Genomic DNA, 20,444 nt, shown 5'->3' with positions numbered 1-20,444 from the left:
CCATTGGTGTATATAGGGAGTCAGTGGAATGAGTCGATAAACCATGAAGAGGTATATGCATGTCACCTTGGTATCACTTCATACAGAACTGTGAACCAAAGGGACAGAACTCGTGCAGCGAGACAGTTTGGTGATGCATGTGTTATATAGGTACAACGCCAGGTGACATTGGATTTTGAGCTGATATAGTAACAGTACTGTAGTTGTTATATCGAAGGTTAAATACGACCGTGCTATGACGGTGTGCTCAGTATGAACTCTGTGACAAGATCAGGTGTGACTCCAATGGAAGGCTTTTACCACCAACTACGACGATAATCCTGTTCAACAGAAATACGGTTGTCAGGCAGTATGACAACACTGCAAACTGTACATTAACCAACAAAAGTGTTTCTATACTGTGTTTGTTAACGTTCATACTGTCTGTAACGCACCATCATCTTTCTGTTGACTTGGCGTAAATTCGAACATTCCTCAACTGGAAAGCTGAATTTAGGTAAGAAAGCGGGCGTGTTGTCAATCTCTTACGGTTATGAAATAATCCAAATATCATCCTTTGTTAGCTCGTTTCTGTTCTTTTTTTTTTCTTTTCTGTGATGGCGTGAAACGGGGCAGTTTCTATGTATGGATCCGTCTTTCCCAACGCCTCATCATCCAATCTCGAGACAACATCGCGCCTCATTTCATTCTAGGTGAAAGTAATTGGGACGTCATGACGTCAAAGAAAGACTGAAAATTTGTAACCAATGTGTTGGACGACATCCGTATGAACTATTTGGAACAATATTCATTAGGGCATTGATTATACCAACATGTTTATAGTGCTGCTTAACTTAAACAATATGCCGTAGCCACAGTACACGGCATGTCACGGAATCATGTTACACTCACGGCCCGTATGATCTTCGACGAAGGTTAGACTGCGCATACAGCCATTGTAGGATTAAAGAAACTTGTGCAGGATGGTTCACACCATCAGTGGTATGTGTGAATTAACACATGATGAAACTGTGGAATAAGTTTTGCAATGAAAACAGTAGCTCACAGCATCCAAACCATTATTCAAACAGCACAGCAAAGAAGTCGTCATTGAAAAGATAATGCTGGCAAGCTGTAGATAACGTGCTGTTCACCATCTAATGTACATATCCGTTAGCAATAATCCAATTTCCGTTGTTTTGCCCAAGCGCACTTTTTGTCTTTTCTTTATGTATTTCGAAGCTGTACGATAGTTAAAATTCTGGTGAATAAATTCGAACAAACTACGGTAAAAATCGAAAGACTTTGAAAGAAATCATTCTTGTTTGACTTACTTTAGTGTGGAGAATGTTTAATGTGTAATAATGTAGCTCTTTACAAAGGATTTTGATGGCTGTAATTAACAACAAGGAGTCGTAGAATTCTTGGGGTATGAAATTCATGTACCGCTACTCGAAAAAAAAGAATCTGCTAAATTTAACACAAAGTCTGAGTGATGCCGGAATGTATTCTGCTATGGCAGCAGATTTTTCTGTTAAACATAACACACATATTCTGTTAATTCAACACAAAAATTTCATTAAACTAACAAAATATTATGTTGAATATGAGATCATAATTCAATAGTAGTAGCGTATGCACCGTCTGGTATCATGATTTTATAACTAGAATTGGATTTTACTACATACAGCGATATCAGTTGCAATTCATAAGACTGGTTAAATACACTTTCACATATCGGTAATGCGAGTCATGTCAAGTGAATGAATGAATGAATGATTATGGCTTTACGCCACATCGGCAATATTTCAGCCATATCGTGGCGAGAACATGTTTAAAACCAGGAATCAGTATATGGTTCGTCAAGTGTCCATCATCACTAACTCCTGACCCCCCCCCCCCCCCCCCACCCCCACTCCCGCCCCCTCCCCTCCAAATTCTTATTTTCGATAAACTGGCAACGTTCAAAGACTGCGATGTATAGACTGAGGGCCATTGAGCGGAAACTTCATACCCACGTTTTATGTAAACGATGGGTGCATTTAATTCTTGTTTGTGGGCTTGTGCAACACCTTCTTTATTCCACGTTCCACTGGCAACTTGTGTATGCTAATGTATTCATAGGTATTTTGTTGGTGCTTTTCACACGAAAGGCCAGTCTTTGTCGCAATTGGAACCTTTTAAGCAATGCCTCCACCCTAACCGGATTTCAGTGGTTATGTGTTAGCATTCGCCCACTATCATATTTTCGTTGCTTTTCTCCTTTTACTCTCTATACAGTAGTCTCTTGCATTCTAGTATGTTTACACTGTAGGTCCATTTTTTAGGCGCATACTCATTGTCTTTGTGTTGGCAGGATGATGTTCCGCGAGGTACTACTTTTACTGGCGATGGTGCTGTTCGTTGGTAAGTCTATATTTTTCAGGCATGAAGTTATACTATTATAAAGTGCAAGGATTCAAGGGTCATTACTTTAAAGTGCAATGGCGGCCTTTTTGTTACATATAATACATACAAGTTTCCGAAGCTCATAACTTCTTCAGTGTGAGAGCATCAGCCCATAAAATTGATCGCCGTAGCATACGTGAAATTTGTACGAGGTGTCTTCCAGCAACCTGCGGATGGTCGTGGGTTTCCCCCGAGCTCTGCCCGGTTTCCTCCCACCAAAATACTGGCCGCCAAGGTATAAGTGAAATATTCTTGAGTACCGCGCAAAACACTAATCAAATATATAAATAATCGTAATAAGAGGCTTAACAAAGTCAATCGTCGATGGTAGAGGTTACGTGGATGTATGAAGGTTTTTTTTTTTTTAAATACGTTCCATTAATAGGCAGTTCAGGGTGAATTTGCATTAAATTCGCCTCCCATAATTTGATACAGTTAAAAGCAATCACATACCCCAAGATACATTTTAATGAAAGCAGTACGGTGAAAGCCTGGTTTCCTGTCCGGCCGTACGTGGGAAGGTCTGACAGCAACCTGCGGATGGTCGTGATTTTCCCCCGGGCTCTGCCCGGTTTCCTTCCACCAAAATACTGGCCGCCGTCGCATAAGTGAAATAATTTTGAGTACGGCGTAAAACACTAATCAAATAAATAAATAAATACGGCGAAAGTTTAACTAAGGCGGTGACTGGCTCCATTCAGTTGATGTATGCTGTTGGCAGAACCACAAGCACAAGTTTAGTACTCGTATTCAGTGAAAGTTAAAATCGGCCCTTAAAATTTTAATTTGAGATAAATGAGAAGGTATTTTTTTGACAATGTAGACAACTGTTGTTTGAATGTTTAGGAATCTCTGATTCACAAGTGCATAGACTAAATTTCAGAGATTGTCAGTAATAATAATCGTATTCATGCGGTCTTTCATTAACTTAAATTTGAGAATTGTTTTAATTTTATTGTTATTCTTTATTATTGTTGTTCTTTAATATGAAAAATAATAATAAAAATAATAAAAAAACAATACTGGGCAAAACTAACGACTTTGAAATCTCGACCATAATATTTTCCTTCTGCCTGTGGTTGTAGAGGGACAACGTGCCTACGACTGTCGGCGGAGTGGAACCTTGTGCGAGGGCACCTGCTTGACCACTGGTAACAACGCCGGCAACTGCCAATGTGGCCTAGGAAGAATTGGGTACGACTGTTCCATTCAAGGTAAGCACAATGACCCAGGAGCTTCCCACCAATGCGGTCACTAAGAGTTCAAGTCCAGCCCATGCTGGCTTCCTCTCCGGCCATACATGGAAAGGTCTGGTAGCAACCTGCGGATTGTCGTGGGTCTTTCCCGGGCTCTGCTCAGTTTCCTCCCATCATAATGCTGTCGGCCGTCGTATAAGTAGAATATTCTTGAGTACGGCGTAACAAACCAATCAAATAAATGAATATATGTATGACAACACAACAATTTGAGTAATTTCAGACCAGGGATGTATAATAAATTGCAACAAACAACAGTGCACTTTTTTTTAACCTAATTCTGCTTAAGTCACGGTGCTAGGGAGCGCCTAATTTGCTTCTATTTAAGCGTTTACATGAAGAGCTGGAATAAAACCTTAACTGAAGGTAAACTGACAAGAACCCATATTTCACCAGTTACGTGTGACTATTTGCCAGCTGTCACACTGCCAGTTATCATTGTTGCTCTGGTTTTACTCTCTATGCTGTAAGTCTTTTATGTTCTGCCTTCCCATTGGCCTTCCTGGGTTACAGTCTCCCATGGGGAAAGAAAGTAAGTTGGGTTTTAGACTTGTTACAGTTTACCACTTTATTGAGTTTGTTTTCTTTTAAGTTGTTGTTTTTTATCGTTATAGGAACACTCCGAACGGCCGGAACTTGTAACAACCAAAACTGTGTGGGTACTAACCAAATATGTTACAACAATGGTGGACCGAGTGACCTGTGTGCCTGTACTGCTGGATTCACGGGCCTAGGCTGCGACACAGAGAGAGGTAAGCGAAACTAGGATAGGCATCACAGTTCCCCTCAAAATTTCTCATCTCAGCAAACTAAGCTGGGCCTCTGGTTTGGTCAGAGTTTTTCTATTTGAGAAAACTAGTTTGGGCCTCAGGATTGGTGAGAGTTTCCCATCTCAGAAGACTAGTTTGGACCTCGGGTTTCGTTAGATTTCGCCATTTGAGAAAACTAGTTTGAACCTCAGCATCAGAGAAATAATTTGCACCTCGAGTTTGGTCAAAGTTTCTCGTCTCAGAAAACTTTTGGTCGGGTTACAGTGACAACATCTTATCTCAGGCTTCCCTTCCCCACAGTGAGCTGGCTATATTTTAAAATTTGGCTGATCTTAATGTTTTGTTGCAGTTACTTACTACATTAAATTGGGTTGATCAGGTTTCATAGTTTGATTTTGAACATTCTTTACTTTTGGTCATGTCCTTTTGATGGTAAAGAGTTTTTTTGATGTTAATTCTTAGAGTAACGTGCTATTCTTAAAACATGGGCTTACCTTCCACTGCATCACTTTCGACCACATGTGATTTATCTTCCACTGAATGACGTAATACATTCGAGGTCTTTCACTTTCACTTTCGACCACATACGGTTTGTCTTCCATTGCGTGACGTAATAGATTGTCGCTTTTTCACTTTCAGTTTTGACCACATGCAGCTTTTTGTGGATCTGGTTTAGAAATTGGTTTAATTCCGAATAACGATAATACGATCACATGGGGCTTGTCCTCCACTGCATCATGTAACGCACTGCAACACATTTTTCTTCATTCACTTTCAGTTTCGACCACATGCGACGTGAGTACAATGTCCGTAACCATCATCCCTCTGCCAGGAGCCAACTTTAACGGAAAGATCTTTGTCAAGAATCAAGGGAACGTGGCGCAGTGTCAGTTCTCCAACCCTACCCCTCCCTCGACCTCTTTTACCCAGACCTTCAATCTGAATTCCTGCGGAATAACATCTACCGTCCAGGCAAACGTAAGGCTCGACTGGTATCTCCACCTTGCGCTGCGTCTGTCATTTCCGATATCAGTGTCGAGAAGTGTAATCTACACCTTGTATAAGCGAAACACTCTAAGCCAGTGTTAGGTCATCTCAAAATAGTGAAGTCATGTCAGATAAAAGCCCTTTAAAAATTCCCAGAAAAATAGCTCCATTTACTATTTTAGAATATTATTTCCAACCTGATAAAATGGTTCAGTGAAACAAATATAATCCTACAGTGATTTGTTGGGACCCAGTGCAGCGGATACCGTGACGTCACATCCATCTTTTTTGCTTGAAATAGTTCATTTCTAAGGGATATTCGACAAATAATTCATAGCTGTCTATATTTGTGCATTTTGAAAGCAGAGGTCTAGTAGTTTGCTTGCACTATAGCTAAAAAAGCTGATGTGGTGTTACTTGTTGCAATATGATTAGAAATTAAATGTCATCGTGCAGTCAGATGTTTTAAATTCAAATCAGATGTTTATTCCGTTAAAAAGTGCATAGAGGTAGAGAGCGACGCATGCGCCGTAAGAAATATAATAACGCTCGAAAAAACGATCAACTTCCCTGTCATTGTTTACTCAATTTAGATGGGGTATTTGCTTAAGAAACCACATGATATTTCGGGGTGTTTTTTTGCCATCGCATTTGAAGAGGTCAGTCTAAGGGAGAGAACTCATGGATCATGGGTCAACTGTTCCCACACAATGGCGACCTAGGTCCAAACTGGACAGACCATTGTTCTGTTGTTGTCCTTTATTTGTTAAGCATTTTTATTAAAATCGCCCAGCCCATGTTATTTGGTCTATGGAAAGAAAACATTTTTGGTGAAAGGAGGGGGGGGGGGGGGGGGGGAGGGGGCTATGTCATACTATGTATCTATGTGGAGGGGTCACCTTTATGAAACCTTTATGTGTTAAGTAGCCCCTAGCTAAGTGCACTTCATATCTTTACAACATACGTCGTCATGGTTGTTAAGCGCTTACTTAGCTAAGTATGATTCATGAAACCGGGGCCAGGACGGCTAGTATAGTTGGAAAATAATGTTTTCTTTATGTTGTTGCTTTTTTTTCCAGAGCGGTAACACGATATACGCGGTGAGAGTTGTTGTGCAGTACAGTACCTTGTACGAAACAATTTACGACGAGGAACATGTAGCCAACTGTATCCATACTACGGACGGACAAGTACAGGGGGTTATCGGGGTCCAGTGAGTTTTCTTCTTAGTCTTACCTTCCTGCTTGTCACAATATCACTTGTGCAGAGCAGAAACATTTTCAAACCTTTGGCGCTCGTCGTGGAACATTCATTCCTGGAACACATATCTCCTGGAACACATATCTCCTGGCACCAAAAAATGTACTGAAATGACTTGAATTCACCAGTTTTCACCATTTGCTAATTATCACACTGTCGAAGATGTTTTAATTTAACCCTTCATGGTGTAGTCTGTGAGTTAAATGTCACGACAGCACAGCGTTTTGAGTAATTCTAGACCAGAGACGTCTTGTAAATTGCAATTAACATCAATGCACTTTTTTAACCTCATTCAGCTTAAGCCATGGTGCTAGGGGACGTGCAGATAGCTAGTATCTATGTATTTACATGAACAGTTAGAATAAAACCCTGACGGGGTCGCTGTGAGTTCAAGTCCAGCTCATGTTGGCTTCCCCTCCGGCCGTACGTGGGAAGGTCTGTCGGCAACCTGCGAATGGTCGTGGGTTTCCCCCGGGCTCAGACCGGTTTCCTCTCACCATAATGCTGGCCGCCGTAGTAAAACCCTGACGGAGGTAAACTGACAAGATGCCGTGTTTCACCGGTTACTTGTGACCATTTGCCAGCTATGACACTGACGTCGATGCTCTGGTTTTACTCTCCATGCTGTACGTCTTTAATCATGCTTTATATTAGGCTAGTGTAGTTTTCGTGATGGGTCTATAGGCCTCTCCTGGGCTCACTCTACAACAACCCACCCCCCACCAAAATGACCTCAGATTTGTGAAGTTGTACATGAATTATTGACATCACTAAAGGTAATCACTGCGTAGTGTTTAAAGTCAAACAAGGCTACATTATTGCAATTCAAAACTAGCTTGAAAATACTTTCTGACGTAACATTCTCTTTAAACACTGGTAGGGCTAGTATGGTAGGTAATGTCCACCTTAGAATCCACGGTAATGTACAGTTGGAAAACTTCTAGTGACGTCAGAGTTCTTAAACACTGGTAGGGCTAGTATGGTAGATAATGTCCACCTTAGAATCCATGGTAATGTACAGTGGGAAAACTTCTTGTGACGTCAGAGTTCCTAGACACTGGTAGGGCTGGTATGGTAAATAATGTCCACCTTAGAATCCAACTGCTTGAATGCTTTTAACTCCTTTCAAAAAAGCCTTAAGAGGCGGTGGATGAAATATTGGCATTGAACTGACACTGAGTGAAAGATATTTTATAGTCTGTGAGCCACTTTCACAAAAGTTTGTAAACCAATCTTCGTAATTCTCATTTTGATTTACGATGTTTTGTGAATGTGGGTCATTTTCCGTAGTGGAATTGAAATCACTCAGTGTTGCTGTTGTTGTTGTCTAGGCCTGCCGCTTCCCGCCCGGGTCAGGTCGTAACCGGTACGACAACAGTGACCCACATGGAGATCATCCGAGCGTCCTCGGGGGCTGAGATGGCCGCAACAGAGACGGCTATCGTTGGCGAGGACTTGGAGCTGCGGCTTGTCCTCGATTCCACGCGTGAGTACAACGTCCCGGATATTTTATTTAGAAAATAGCCCTAGATTGCTCCGACGTTAGGTTTGGCAAAACATTTGTTTGGCCAAAGATGGTTACTACCACTAAGATGGGATAGGATCAGTGTCGAGAAAGCTTTAAAGGAAAAGAAAACGACAGTAGCATGCTGGCGTGAATCGAAGAATTTCGTGCATGAATCAGGAAGATATTCACAAACCCTAACATTCTAATATAGAACATACTTTTTACAACAGCCACGTCGAAAGCGAGACTCGTGCATTACGACACCTGAGCGAACGTACCGAACTGTTGACCAGTGCGTTTTTTTTAAAGGCTTCGATGGTATTATTATCTTCTCCGTCCGTGCTCAAGCTGAACCATGCCAATTTAAATATATTTACACACTTACCACTTGACTTTGCATAACAGAATTCACAGGGGAAACAGCAATAGTTATCGTGAGTTCTACACTTTGTTCTCGACGCTGGATGACCCAAAGCATAAGCTGATATACGAGACTTTTGCCATACCCAGTCGATTAGGCTGCAGTGACATCTCTTTCCTCACATGTCGCACTAAGAGCGGTGATCTGCTTTGGTTTTTAGTCTACAGAAACGCCACGGCTGATTATTTCATCGAACTATCTTTTCATGCTGCCTTTCGTGAGCGCCGTCATGTTGAATAACTTAATGTTCATTAGCTAATACGTGAGTAAATAGTTCGTTTTTATTGAGGATGTTTTTGATTAATTCAGTTAGTTGCTTGGTTTTACACCACTGATACACATTTAGACTCAAGGAATCTGAAAATACTTATGAAATATCTGATACTTTCCACAATTATCCACAAATTTGGGATGAAATCACTGCACTGATGGCGCCCATCTATACACGAGCCTTGTCTCGGTACCGTAGGATCACGCACAAAGGTGCGTGAACTCGAATGAAACTCAAACAAATGAATGTCCCAAGGGAGATAAACGCTAAGTTCCAGCCCTTTAGAAAATTGCGGGAGCAGCCATTGTTACACTGGATTATCTCCGATGAGCCGGAGCCCATTTATATGTCCCAGGTATAGAAATCAAATGCGTTAATTGGGTCTCTCAAACACTGCAAACAGGAAACAACCGACTTGACCTATATCCTAAACTTGATTGAAACTTGACACCATATGACTGTGCAGAAATAGAACATTAAGACTGGCATGGCATTCTTCATATCCCGTTCTCGACAAACAGCAAGTTCGTTTTCTGTTTTTATATTACATACACGATAGGTGTCTTTTGCTTAAACATTGCCCTCGAGTTTCGTATGACGACTAATTTCTAAGATAATAAAATGATTCAAAATGTAGGCCTATTGGTCTTGAATTAAGTGGAAATCTTGAACTAAATGCACTTTGTTAGCAAAGTACAAGAAATATTTTATTAAAGCAGAATAGTTTTAAAAAACGTATTAAGCATGCACTAAGAAAATGAATGAACGAATTAATCAGTTATTGATGAAACTATTTTATATCTGATTTCAGAATACCAGTCTCTTTTTGCCACTTCTTGTACCGCGTATAGTTCAACAAACACAGCCAACCGTGCGTCTAAGGTTTTGGTAACCGGTGGGTACGTACCCTTTATTCTTTCTAATGCTGCTTTAAATGTGAAGAATATAACAATAGCATAAAGTTCCATTGAAATAGTGTTACAAATTAGTTGTAAATATGGTCTTAACTCTTTTTCTTGGATTTTTCCTTAAAGAAAAAGAGTTTTGAAATTAAGTTTTGAATATCTAGGACCCCATTTTGTATATTGACTTTGCGTGATAATATTATAATTTTTTAAAATATATTTAGTATATACATATTTATACTTTTAATATATTCATAAATATTATCATACCAAAGATTAAAGACGTGTTTGGATTTTATATTCAAATAAATTTATTAGACATGCAGCACATCCTTATTTAAAACATTATTATGCAAAGACGATATATATAATTAGGTGGTCTCAATACCCAGCATACAAAAATATTTTCAAATACCGTTTTCGCGCGTTCCTCCTGTGTGGCTCACCGTGTTTGCGTTTCTCCTTGTTACTCACCATGTTTGAGTTTCTCCTGTGTTGCCCACCGCATTAGAGTTTCCTCACCCCATTAGAGTTTTTCCTGTGTTGCTCGCTGTGTCTGACTTTCTTCTGTATTGCTCACTGTGTCTGACTTTCTCCTGTGTTGCTCACCGTGGCTTACTTTCTCCTGTGTGGCTCAACGTGTGTGCGTTTCTCCTGTGTTGCTCACCGTGTCTGTGTCTCTCCTTTGTTGCTCATCGCGTAAGAGTTTCTCCTGTGCTGCTCACCATGTCTGAGTTTCACCTGTGTTGCTCAGTGTGTTTGACTTTCCTCTGTATTACTCACCATGTCTGGTTTTCTCCTGTGTTGCTCACGGTGTCTTACTTTCTCCTGTGTTGCTCAACGTGTGTGCGTTTCTCCTGTGTTGCTCACCGTGTCTGTGTTTCTCCTGTGTTGCTCATCGCGTTAGAGTTTCTCCCGTGTTGCTTACCATGTCTGAGTTTCTTCTGTGTTGCTCCCTGTGTCTGACTTTCTTCTGTATTGCTCACCGTGTCTGATTTTCTCATGTGTTGCTCACCGTGTCTGAGTTTCTTCTGTGTTGCTCATCGTGCCTTACTTTCTCCTGTGGTTGCTCACCGTGCGTACGTTTCTCCTATATTGCTCACTATGTCTGACTTTCTTCTGTATTGTTCACCACTTTTGAATTCCTTGAGTGCTGCTCACCATGTCTGAATTTCTCCGGTGTTGCACACCGTGTCTGACTTTCTCCTGTGTCGCTCACCGTGTGTGCGTTTCTCCTGTATTGCTCAACATATCTGGGTATCTCCATGTTATTAAAATTCTCGCGCCCGTTAATCCTTCTGTGGTTTCCGGTTTCAGCTGTATCGGTCTGGATGCTCTGAACGTTGTTCGCCCACCGATGACTAGGAACCAGACCGTCATCACAATTCCCATCGACGCCTTCAAGTTCGACAACTCACAAGACCTCGTGTTCCAGTGTGACCTGCTCGTGTGTAGAGCAGGCGACAACAGATGTAACCCAGTAAGAGAAGCTTACCATCACTTTCAACAAGGATCATCATAAAAAATACATGATTCTTGTTATTTATTTCTTAACATGCGGCTTAGAATGTGTCCTTACGTATAAAAATACAAAAAAATGTTTCGCAGCTTTCTTCTCTGGGCGTAAAATGGCTGAACTTAAGAATATTTCACTTATACAACGGCTGCCTGCATTACCGTGGGAGGAAACTCGGCAACCGCAGGTTGCTGACAGATCTTCTCATGTACGTTCGTAAACATGGCTTTAAACTGCAGCGGAAATTAGTAGTTTGTCTGCAGTCGTGACATCAGTGATGATAGTTTCATCAGTGATGGAAGCAATTCTGTGCGTGGAGAGGAAATCTGGAATGGTGAAAGGGGCTTTACCAGTTAGTTTATCGATGATGAAAATTTTAATAAAATAGAGGGGTTATTGAAAGATATAAATTGTGCTTCAGAAATTTAGGTTTTCTTTTTCATTCTTTGGCATAATCTTTATTTTAGATTTCCTTTCATATATTCTTTAAGTCTGACGGGGCGTCTGTCAGCAGCCTATGGATGGTCGTGGGTTTGCTAAGTTGCTTGACACCATAATGCTGACCGCCGTCGTATGTGTGAAATATTCTTGAGTACGGCAACACCAATCAAATAAATCAATAAATTTAAAGGGGGCAGTTCATGACAGAGTGGTTAAAAGGACATAGACTCTATAATCGAAATTTCTTTAGAAAGACCGCAGAAAACTGTACATTCACATATTCTTTTCTTTAAAGATTTCTTCATCGAGTTAAATACACTGAAGAGCTTGGAATGTACGATAGACTTTGTTTGATATGTGTTTTACGTCATAGCGTCATATTTAATAACTGGTATTCTATGTCAGATATGCTTTCTTTTACAAAGTCACACATAACATGAGTAGAGTTCACAAAGATTGAACATAAAGGTGTAGAAAAATTTTGTGACGTCACTGGGGACAAACTTGAGCAATATTGTCCATACAGTCCAGCATGCTATCAACCGTTGGAATGCATTAAAAGCTAAAGGAAATACAAGCAAAGGTTTTTTCAGATACAGCCTTTAACAGTCTTTTTACAGTCTTCATGTAATCTTACATGAATTTCACTAGCGACTGTTACACAATGCATGTGTGAAAGACTTTATTAAGTCTTGTCCATAATGGCATATATTATTGTTGTCACAGGTGTCAACCTGCGGGCCAGTTGGTACTGGCTTCGGACGTAAGAAGCGTCAGGCAGGCAACGAGACCGAGGTGGAAACCGTCCAATCCGGCGTCAGGGTGTTCTCCTTCACTAGTGGGTGCTTCGTGATTTTGCTTAAACGAGGCTGTATTTAAAATTTTTCCATATTCGCTAATCAAATCAAAGTTTCTATATTTACCAAGAATAACTCAAATTATTGCATATCAGAAAATATCACACTCGTACCGGTAATGTTTACAGTGTTAAAATGTTAAAACCTGCATTACAAATTTTATGAACTTTATTACCGAGTTTGAAGGGTAACGGGCATTACTTTTTCCTACAATGACAGTTCGTCTGTGAGAGCTATGGCAATAATTCAACAGGTTCCTGTTGAAGACATTACCGAAGAAAGGCATCTTCTTCCTACAGCGTAGAATTTAATTGTGAATTAAAAATACTGATCGAAATGTTCTATGAGAGAAATGAACAAATATTCACACATTTCCGATTTGTTTTATCTTGCAGACATTGAGCTTACTTCGTGCCCCGCCAGCACTTTTGAATCTTGCGTTCAAAGCGTCCCATTCCTGACTGTCACCATCATCTTCGGTGTCCTGCTCTTGGTGGCTTTGATCGCCTCCGCCTTCCTCTGCTTCCGCTTTACCCGAAGTGAGGCCAGACCGGAAGGGAAGACAGAGTCTGCGTACTACAACAAGGGCATAAGCACTGCATAAATGACGCAATATGATAATGAATGCTCAAAGAGGAAGGGGACATTTTTGATTTGGGAAGGGCTTTTATTTCTGGGTAGACAGTAAAGCGATTTATTTCTTAGTTAGCACCGCTTTTTCTTACTCGTCGGTTTCATTTTAAATTTCAAACAGTAAAGAACCTGTAACTGTCCAATCAGCATTCTTTTTGTTTATATTTGGCTTAAGCTGTTTCTCCACATTAATGTTTTTGTTTTCTTTGAGCTTATGTATGGTCCCCATGGTATACGGCCCCCTTTTTGTGTGTGCCTGCATTTGTCTTTCCAGGATTATAGCAATATAGTTGCTTTATTGTCTCTATTTTTAAATGTAACAATGCTTACATTTTTTTAAGTTTTAAAACGATGTTAAAATTTTAGCTAAGACTCGTGATGGATTTGGCATGTGCAGAAAACTCTACACTCTGTGTGTGTGTTTTGTGTATATGGTTTTCCAGACAGTTATAGCCTGGCATATCGATATGAGGCATATATGCGGATTTATTATAAGGTTAAAATGTATTTGTATTTTAGCAAATTTTTGGGGTAATGTTGTTATTTGAAGCAAGTAACGGCGTGACATTTATTTAGGGACGTACCATCCAGAAACCTTCTCATCCAGTCAAATTTCGTGCAAGAAGGTTCGGCTGCCTTTCAATGCACGTAAGCTGACCTTGATATAACCACAGAGCCGGGTAGCATTATGGCTCTATGTTATCATGATAAAACCAGTTCGAGGCATCTATTGGCACACAAATGCAGAAGATTGCTCAAATCGCCTGAACAATAATAAACTGCTTTAATTAATACCATGTGAAGCAGGCCTGTTGGATGTGGTGTTACTAGGACACGTAGGTGTTTACGTTATAACAACAACAACCATATCCGCCATTAAAATTTTTCCAGACGCGTTCTGATTGGTCGATTGAATTTTCTGTCACTGATTCTGTAAAAACGAGAAAACAAGGAGCTACGTGAACCTTAATTCCATTTGTGTAAATTGTTGCGTTTATTAAGATACATATGTAACTTAACACCTCTCACCCACAAACTACCCCCTGCCCCATGTCTGTGGACATAATGTATAAAGCTTTTTTCCCACTATCCCACCATGTCTTCGGCAATAATATCACAGAAATTTTAATATGATTTTAATTAAAATTTTAACAGTTAAAAGCTGAAACTCAGTATATCCATGTTAACTTTTTACTTTTCTCTGCATTAGCCTTTCAACGTTGTGTTTATGGCTGTATTTTATCTAACCGTGTAATGCCTTAAGCGAGATTTTGGTTGGCATTCTTGCCACAAAAGTGCTCCTATGCCATAAATGGAAATAGTGCCATAAATGTTCTTTATAATGTCTATAATATAGAATTAGAGTGCCGTAACTGTGTGTTTGTGTTGCATATGACTGTAGTGCTGATAGTGCCCTTGTGCCAATCATCATTATAGTATCATTCGTAAAATTTGCTTGTATTTTTCTAATCAGAGCAAAAACCGATTTTCTATTTGTTTAATGCTTCTGGTAAGTTTGTTTTATTTGCGAATTCCAGATACCAAGTTCCATGGACTGATGTATTTATGACTTTTTGATATCTTGATTTTTGTGTTAAAAGATCTAAGCCTTATGGACACATAACTTGATAGTCAATTTCTAAGCAGGCATTTCATCGACAATTAAAATTTGCAATAAAGATTTTTTCTATTTGGATACCTTTACTGATATCTGTGTTTTGTTTTATAAAATCATCAAGTCTGGAGAGGGGTTCTTTTTTAAGTTATGTCGATGATCCACCTTTAAATAAAGTACACATCTGGAAAAAAGGTTCTTTTAAAAATATGCTGATGGTTCACCTTTAAATAAAATACACATCTGGAAAAGGGTTCTTTTTTAAATTATGCTGATGGTCCACCTTTAAAAAAAGTACACATAATGTAAAACGTCAGCTGTAGGGAACCACAGTTTTTGTTGGCATATTATTCAGTATTAAAAATATGTAAAAATATAGTGAAAACCCAGTTGGGAATGAACACAAAATGACCTTTTAGACTATTTTAAAAGGTGATGTCTTCATTTAAAGCAAAAATTTCAATCTGTTGTTAATCATTTGATATATTTATTTATTTGATTGGTCTACAAAGTCGTGTGGAAGTCAGAAGACCCGGGATCAAATCCGGGTCGGGTCATACCAAAGACTATAAGAAATGGTACCTGTTGCTGCCTCGTTTGTCGCTCAGCACTGAGAGAACAAGGAAACAGGACTAGCTGGTCCGGTGTCAGTATAATGTGACTGGTTGGGGTGTCATGTCGGGTGGTCTTCGGCATGATACTTCAGTACGGTCTAAACATCTGTGATGTATATGGTATCTGTGATGTGCTTGGCGCAGTCTAGGGTCTGTATATTATACGGCATGAAAATGCGATGTGTATTTGGTACGCTCAGCAAAATCTCAGGTGTACAATGTGCACTCTGAACATCTGTGATATTTATGATAAGGTCCGTAAAATCTGAGGTGTACTTGGTGCAATCTAATTCTGAGGTGTACTTGGTACAGCCTAAAATTCTGAGGTGCCCTTGGTGCAATCTAATTCTGAGGTGTACTTGGTACTGTTTAAAATTCTGAGGTGCCCTTGGTACAATCTAAATCTGAGGTGTACTTGGTACAGCCCTAAAATTCTGAGGTGCCCTTGGTACAATCTAAATCTGAGGTGTACTTGGTACTGTTTAAAATTCTGAGGTGCCCTTGGTGCAATCTAATTCTGAGGTGTACTTGTACAGCCCTAAAATTCTGAGGTGCCCTTGGTGCAATCTAATTCTGAGGTGTACTTGGTACAGCCTAAAATTCTGAGGTGCCCTTGGTGCAATCTAATTCTGAGGGTGTACTTGGTACTGTTTAAAATTCTGAGGTGCCCTTGGTACAATCTAATTCTGAGGTGTACTTGGTACAGCCCTAAAATTCTGAGGTGCCCTTGGTGCAATCTAATTCTGAGGTGTACTTGGTACAGCCTAAAATTCTGAGGTGCCCTTGGTGCAATCTAATTCTGAGGTGTACTTGGTACAGCCCTAAAATTCTGAGGTGCCCTTGGTACAATCTAAATCTGAGGTGTACTTGGTACTGTTTAAAATCCTGAGGTGCCCTTGGTGCAGTCTAATTCTGGGGCGTACTTGGTACAATCCAAGAAACAGGACGTGATAATAAATCCTTTTATCAAACAGGTAAACCGTGTAAAGATGTAGTTGAGGGCATCCGTACCCGAGTAGTTAGCCAGCTACGGCAGGAGAAGGAGCCTCTCTCACAATGCAGTTGCTATGGCTTCAAGTCCTGTTCATGATGCTTTCCTTTCGGGTCGTATGTGGGAAGGTCTGTCAGAAATCTGCAGGTGGTCTGCCTCCCGCCATAATGCTGGACCGACGTCGCATAAGTGAAATATTTTTGAGTATGGCGTGAATCCACAATCAAACAAATTACTAATAGCTAATTATAAAAGACGGTTGAAGGGGATCCTTCATTATCTTTATCGCCACACATCTATCAGTGTCATTATTGTCAGACCCGTATAGTATATCCTTGACTTGACTTCTTTGTCACATGTAATGTAGTACTGCATGTCGTGCATGGAAAGAGAAGACAATCCTAGACGTCATGTATCTATAAAGTAGATCGGTAAAGTATCCCAAAGGAAGTTTAAACAGTTTAAAAAAGAACAGACATAATGATCATATATTATTGGAGGTTATACTTTAAATCGTGTTGGTTTTCTTCGTCGTCTAAAAGTACATTTTGGGATTGAGAAACGTCACTTGACGATCAGGCAGTAGCCCCATACATACAGATAAGATCATGGCGTAACCCTTAATTATGAGATTGGACTTTTAAACTTAGGCCCCGACTTTTAATGTCGGATGTTAAAAAAAGAATCCTTTCTCTTCCTTTTTAACCAAGTAAATTTTTTTCTCTTTCAAAAATTTTTTTTTCCATGTAACTTTTACTGCTCTGTATATATGGGTCGCTGTACTGGATTACATAGTCTGATCCAAACAACAAGGCTGACACCACCTTTGAGTGTCCATATGTGCAGCCTAAAGCAAATACGTTGTGAAGAAGAATAGTCATTAAATCTCATCTTGAGACTATTGACGTATATCTTCAGACTGGCCAATGTGTATTATACATACAGTTTAAAAACGGGTCTGTAGTGGCCGTCATAAAACGGTCAGCCTCTATATGCACGTCGCATACAAGTGTTATATAGCCCTACAAGCACGTTTTCACACAAATACATCCACTCAGTATCTGTTCGCTCCAAAATCGTGGGAAACGAAGCCTCGCGTTTTCACTAGCCTTTTGTTATCTGGTGAGAAAAATTACATTTATGGTAAAGCAGAGTATAGAGCAGAAATGTTCACATCGCCGTGAATTCCTTTCTACCCACATCATTAAACATGCGGATAATGTGTATTTTGAGTATTTGAAAACGGTCGACATGTCATGTTTGTTACACAGCCTGTAATTTTTAGTTTGGGAGATAATATGACATTCTTTCCCAGCTCTGCCAGATCTTCTGTCCGACCTTCTGCCAGGCCTTTTGTCCGACCTTCTGTCAGACCTTTTGTCCGACCACTTCGGTGGCCCAATGGTTAGAGCGTCCGCCTCGAAGTCGGGAAACCAGAGATCAAACCCGGATCGACTTTAAAAATGGTACCTGTTGCTGCGTTCATCAGTGAGACAAGTGCAAATAAACAGGACTGGTTGGCCCCGTTGTCACTATAATGTGATTGGGTGGGGTGTCATGTCTGTTGTCTTCGGCTTAATTCTTCAGTGAGAGCAGACAACAGATGAACCCCTTGTCGTCATATGACTGAACAGTTGTACGAGTTAAAACCCAAGCATACATACTTTCTGTCTATACATCCAGTTCTCCATGCATGGCATGTGATGCTCCTACACTCGCTTTATATCACTGCCACAACTAGGAAGCTCAACCTTGGGAGCCGTTGCGACGCACATGTTGTTGTTTAGGGTTAGACCGTCACTTGTGTCCTTCGCGTGAACATATATTTATATTTTATCAACATATTCTTTAAATATATACTTAAAGTGATACAGAATCGACGCTGATTGGCTAACAGTGGAGATAGGGCTTTCTGGGTTAAACCCTACAGTCTCGGTTACACTTGAATAAATGTGCCATACCTAAAATTCAACTTAGGTGAGATATGGCCTGGACTAGCCTATCTTTCACATCAGCCAGTCAGAATCCATTCTGTATCCGTTTAAATGGAAAGGCAAGACGGATACATAAATTAATTTGTTCATGTACAGCGTTTTAAATACATTGCCAGAGAATGTCTCCGTCTAGATTGATAACCAGATGTATTTTCTGTGCAGTCACAATGTTGGCAAACGTAAATTATGCGAATAATTAATAAAAACTGAGGTGAATAAATTACTTTGCCCTTTGCTCTTATTTGCCCTTAGATGTACGAAACGGTTGAAGAAATGTGACTTGTTGTGATCTTTCATATCTACGATACAGGCCAGTTTTCTTGCGAAGCGGGGCCCTCCGTGGCTGAGGTGGTGCAATGACCCAGGACCCTCTCACCAATAGGGTCGCTGTGAGTTCAAGTCCTACTCAAGCTTGTTTTGCGGTAGTACGTGGAAGGGTTTTCCAGCAACCTGCGGATGGTAGTGGGCTTCCCCCGGGCCCTGCCTACTTTCCTTCCACCATTATGCTGGCTGCCGTCGCATACGTGAAATATAGTAATACAGCGTAATACACTGATTAAATACATAAATAAATATTACGGAGTGCCCACAATAAACCACCTACCATTTGACAAGACACTGGCGAAATTCTCCATGTCTGACATACAGATCTGCAAGCCCTATTAGATAACGTCACGCGGTGCTGAACTGAAGAAGGACTGTGCCTTGAGCAACACTTTGGATGGCTTATTGCCAGCAAGGCCTTACCAGATACATGTATATACATCTTAAGCATAACCCGAATAAGATTGTACCGGTATCCGCAGAAATCAAAATATTACTTCAACAATCCGTTACACCGTTTCACGAAATGCCTACTATGTGTTATTATTAAAAAACCCAATAAAAGACTTTTATATGGCGGTCTTTATAGGGTTATTATGAAATGAACATCAGAAACTTGAATATATATTTTAGAATTTTATTAAATTTAAAATGTCAAATTTTACACATACGTCAATAATATCAATAATAAATTCAACGTATGTGGAGAGCCATTTAACAGAAATGACCTGAAACACATTTTTGGCATATTTGATTAAGTACAAGTCTTTAACAAAAACAATTCAAATCCAACAGAGATAAACTATCAGTCACAGTCAGACTACTTATAATAACAGTTTTAGCATGAAAAAACCCCCATAAAACTGAGAAAACATATTGCACTTAAAGTCCATCAATTAAATTGCACGGTTTCGATCACGGCCTGTCATTACACATTAAAGTCTTAACCGCGCAAATTAGAGAAAGATTTGCACAGTTTTTCTCATATTCTAATTCCAATGTCCATATTCAGTCACTCCTGATATCGGGAAGAAAAGATTGGTTTTCCCTGTCTTCGATTTTTTCCATCAGCCTGATCTCGTCCAACTCGCGTAATGTCTCGCACAATGTCGTGACTGTTGCACGTGCCCCGTTATATCTGTGGTGAGAAGACGCGTCCTCAAACGTGCAGACTGAGAGGAAGGGTCAAGTCCACAACCTGAATCCTCTGTCAGATGTCGTTTTATATCATCACACTGCTTTTCGCAGTCATAACCGACTTCATACTGAGCCGCCCTCAACGCTGTGAAGAGTTCCTTCTGGTGGATCTCTGTCCGCCGAATCTTCCATTCTTGACGAGAAACCAGACTTTTCAGTCTACCCACCTCGTTTTGTATCGTATCCACATAAACTCTGTCACTTCTCAGCCAAGAAGCCAGAAGTTTCTGTCCTAGGTCGGGTAGCAGTCTGAGAACGGGGAAAGTTTCGCAGTCTAGAGCTAGACGCAAATCTAGGGACCACCCTTCTTCGCTGAGAAATTCGCAATAATCACTACTGTTCCTAAGGCACTTCAGTATGGCACTTGTCTTTTCAAATGTTTCCTTAGCTTTGTGGATACGAATATTAAGCTTTATGTAAAAGTCAGCTTCTTCGCTGTCCACGTGTTCGTAGCCACC

The 20,444-nt window shown here is 40.2% G+C and overlaps 1 protein-coding gene across 1 annotated transcript; it reads left to right on the top strand.

Annotated features, from left to right (window-relative positions):
* The first annotated feature begins 276 nt into the window (after positions 1-276).
* LOC135462824 (EGF-like domain-containing protein 2) lies at positions 277-14,955 on the top strand. Its single transcript, XM_064740105.1, has 11 exons — positions 277-496; positions 2,336-2,385; positions 3,513-3,641; positions 4,298-4,435; positions 5,232-5,431; positions 6,520-6,653; positions 8,032-8,186; positions 9,711-9,798; positions 11,122-11,284; positions 12,488-12,599; positions 13,014-14,955. The coding sequence occupies exons 2-11, from the start codon at positions 2,337-2,339 to the stop codon at positions 13,220-13,222; spliced, it is 1,377 nt and encodes a 458-aa protein (XP_064596175.1). The 5' UTR covers positions 277-496; position 2,336; the 3' UTR covers positions 13,223-14,955.
* Positions 14,956-20,444: the final 5,489 nt, after the last annotated feature.

This window comes from Liolophura sinensis, chromosome 2 (genome assembly GCF_032854445.1).
Source record: "Liolophura sinensis isolate JHLJ2023 chromosome 2, CUHK_Ljap_v2, whole genome shotgun sequence".
NCBI classification, from domain to species: Eukaryota; Metazoa; Mollusca; class Polyplacophora; order Chitonida; family Chitonidae; genus Liolophura; species Liolophura sinensis.
Note: the sequence above shows the minus strand (reverse complement) of the source record. Positions and strands in the feature narration are given on the sequence as shown.

Coding starts and splice junctions, on each gene's coding strand:
- LOC135462824 (XM_064740105.1), top strand. CDS start 2,337: ATGATGTTCCGCGAGGTACTACTTTTACTGGCGATGGTGCTGTTCGTT. Junction 6,654..8,031: donor CAGGGGGTTATCGGGGTCCA/GTGAGTTTTCTT, acceptor GTTGTTGTCTAG/GCCTGCCGCTTCCCGCCCGG. Junction 8,187..9,710: donor GCTTGTCCTCGATTCCACGC/GTGAGTACAACG, acceptor ATCTGATTTCAG/AATACCAGTCTCTTTTTGCC.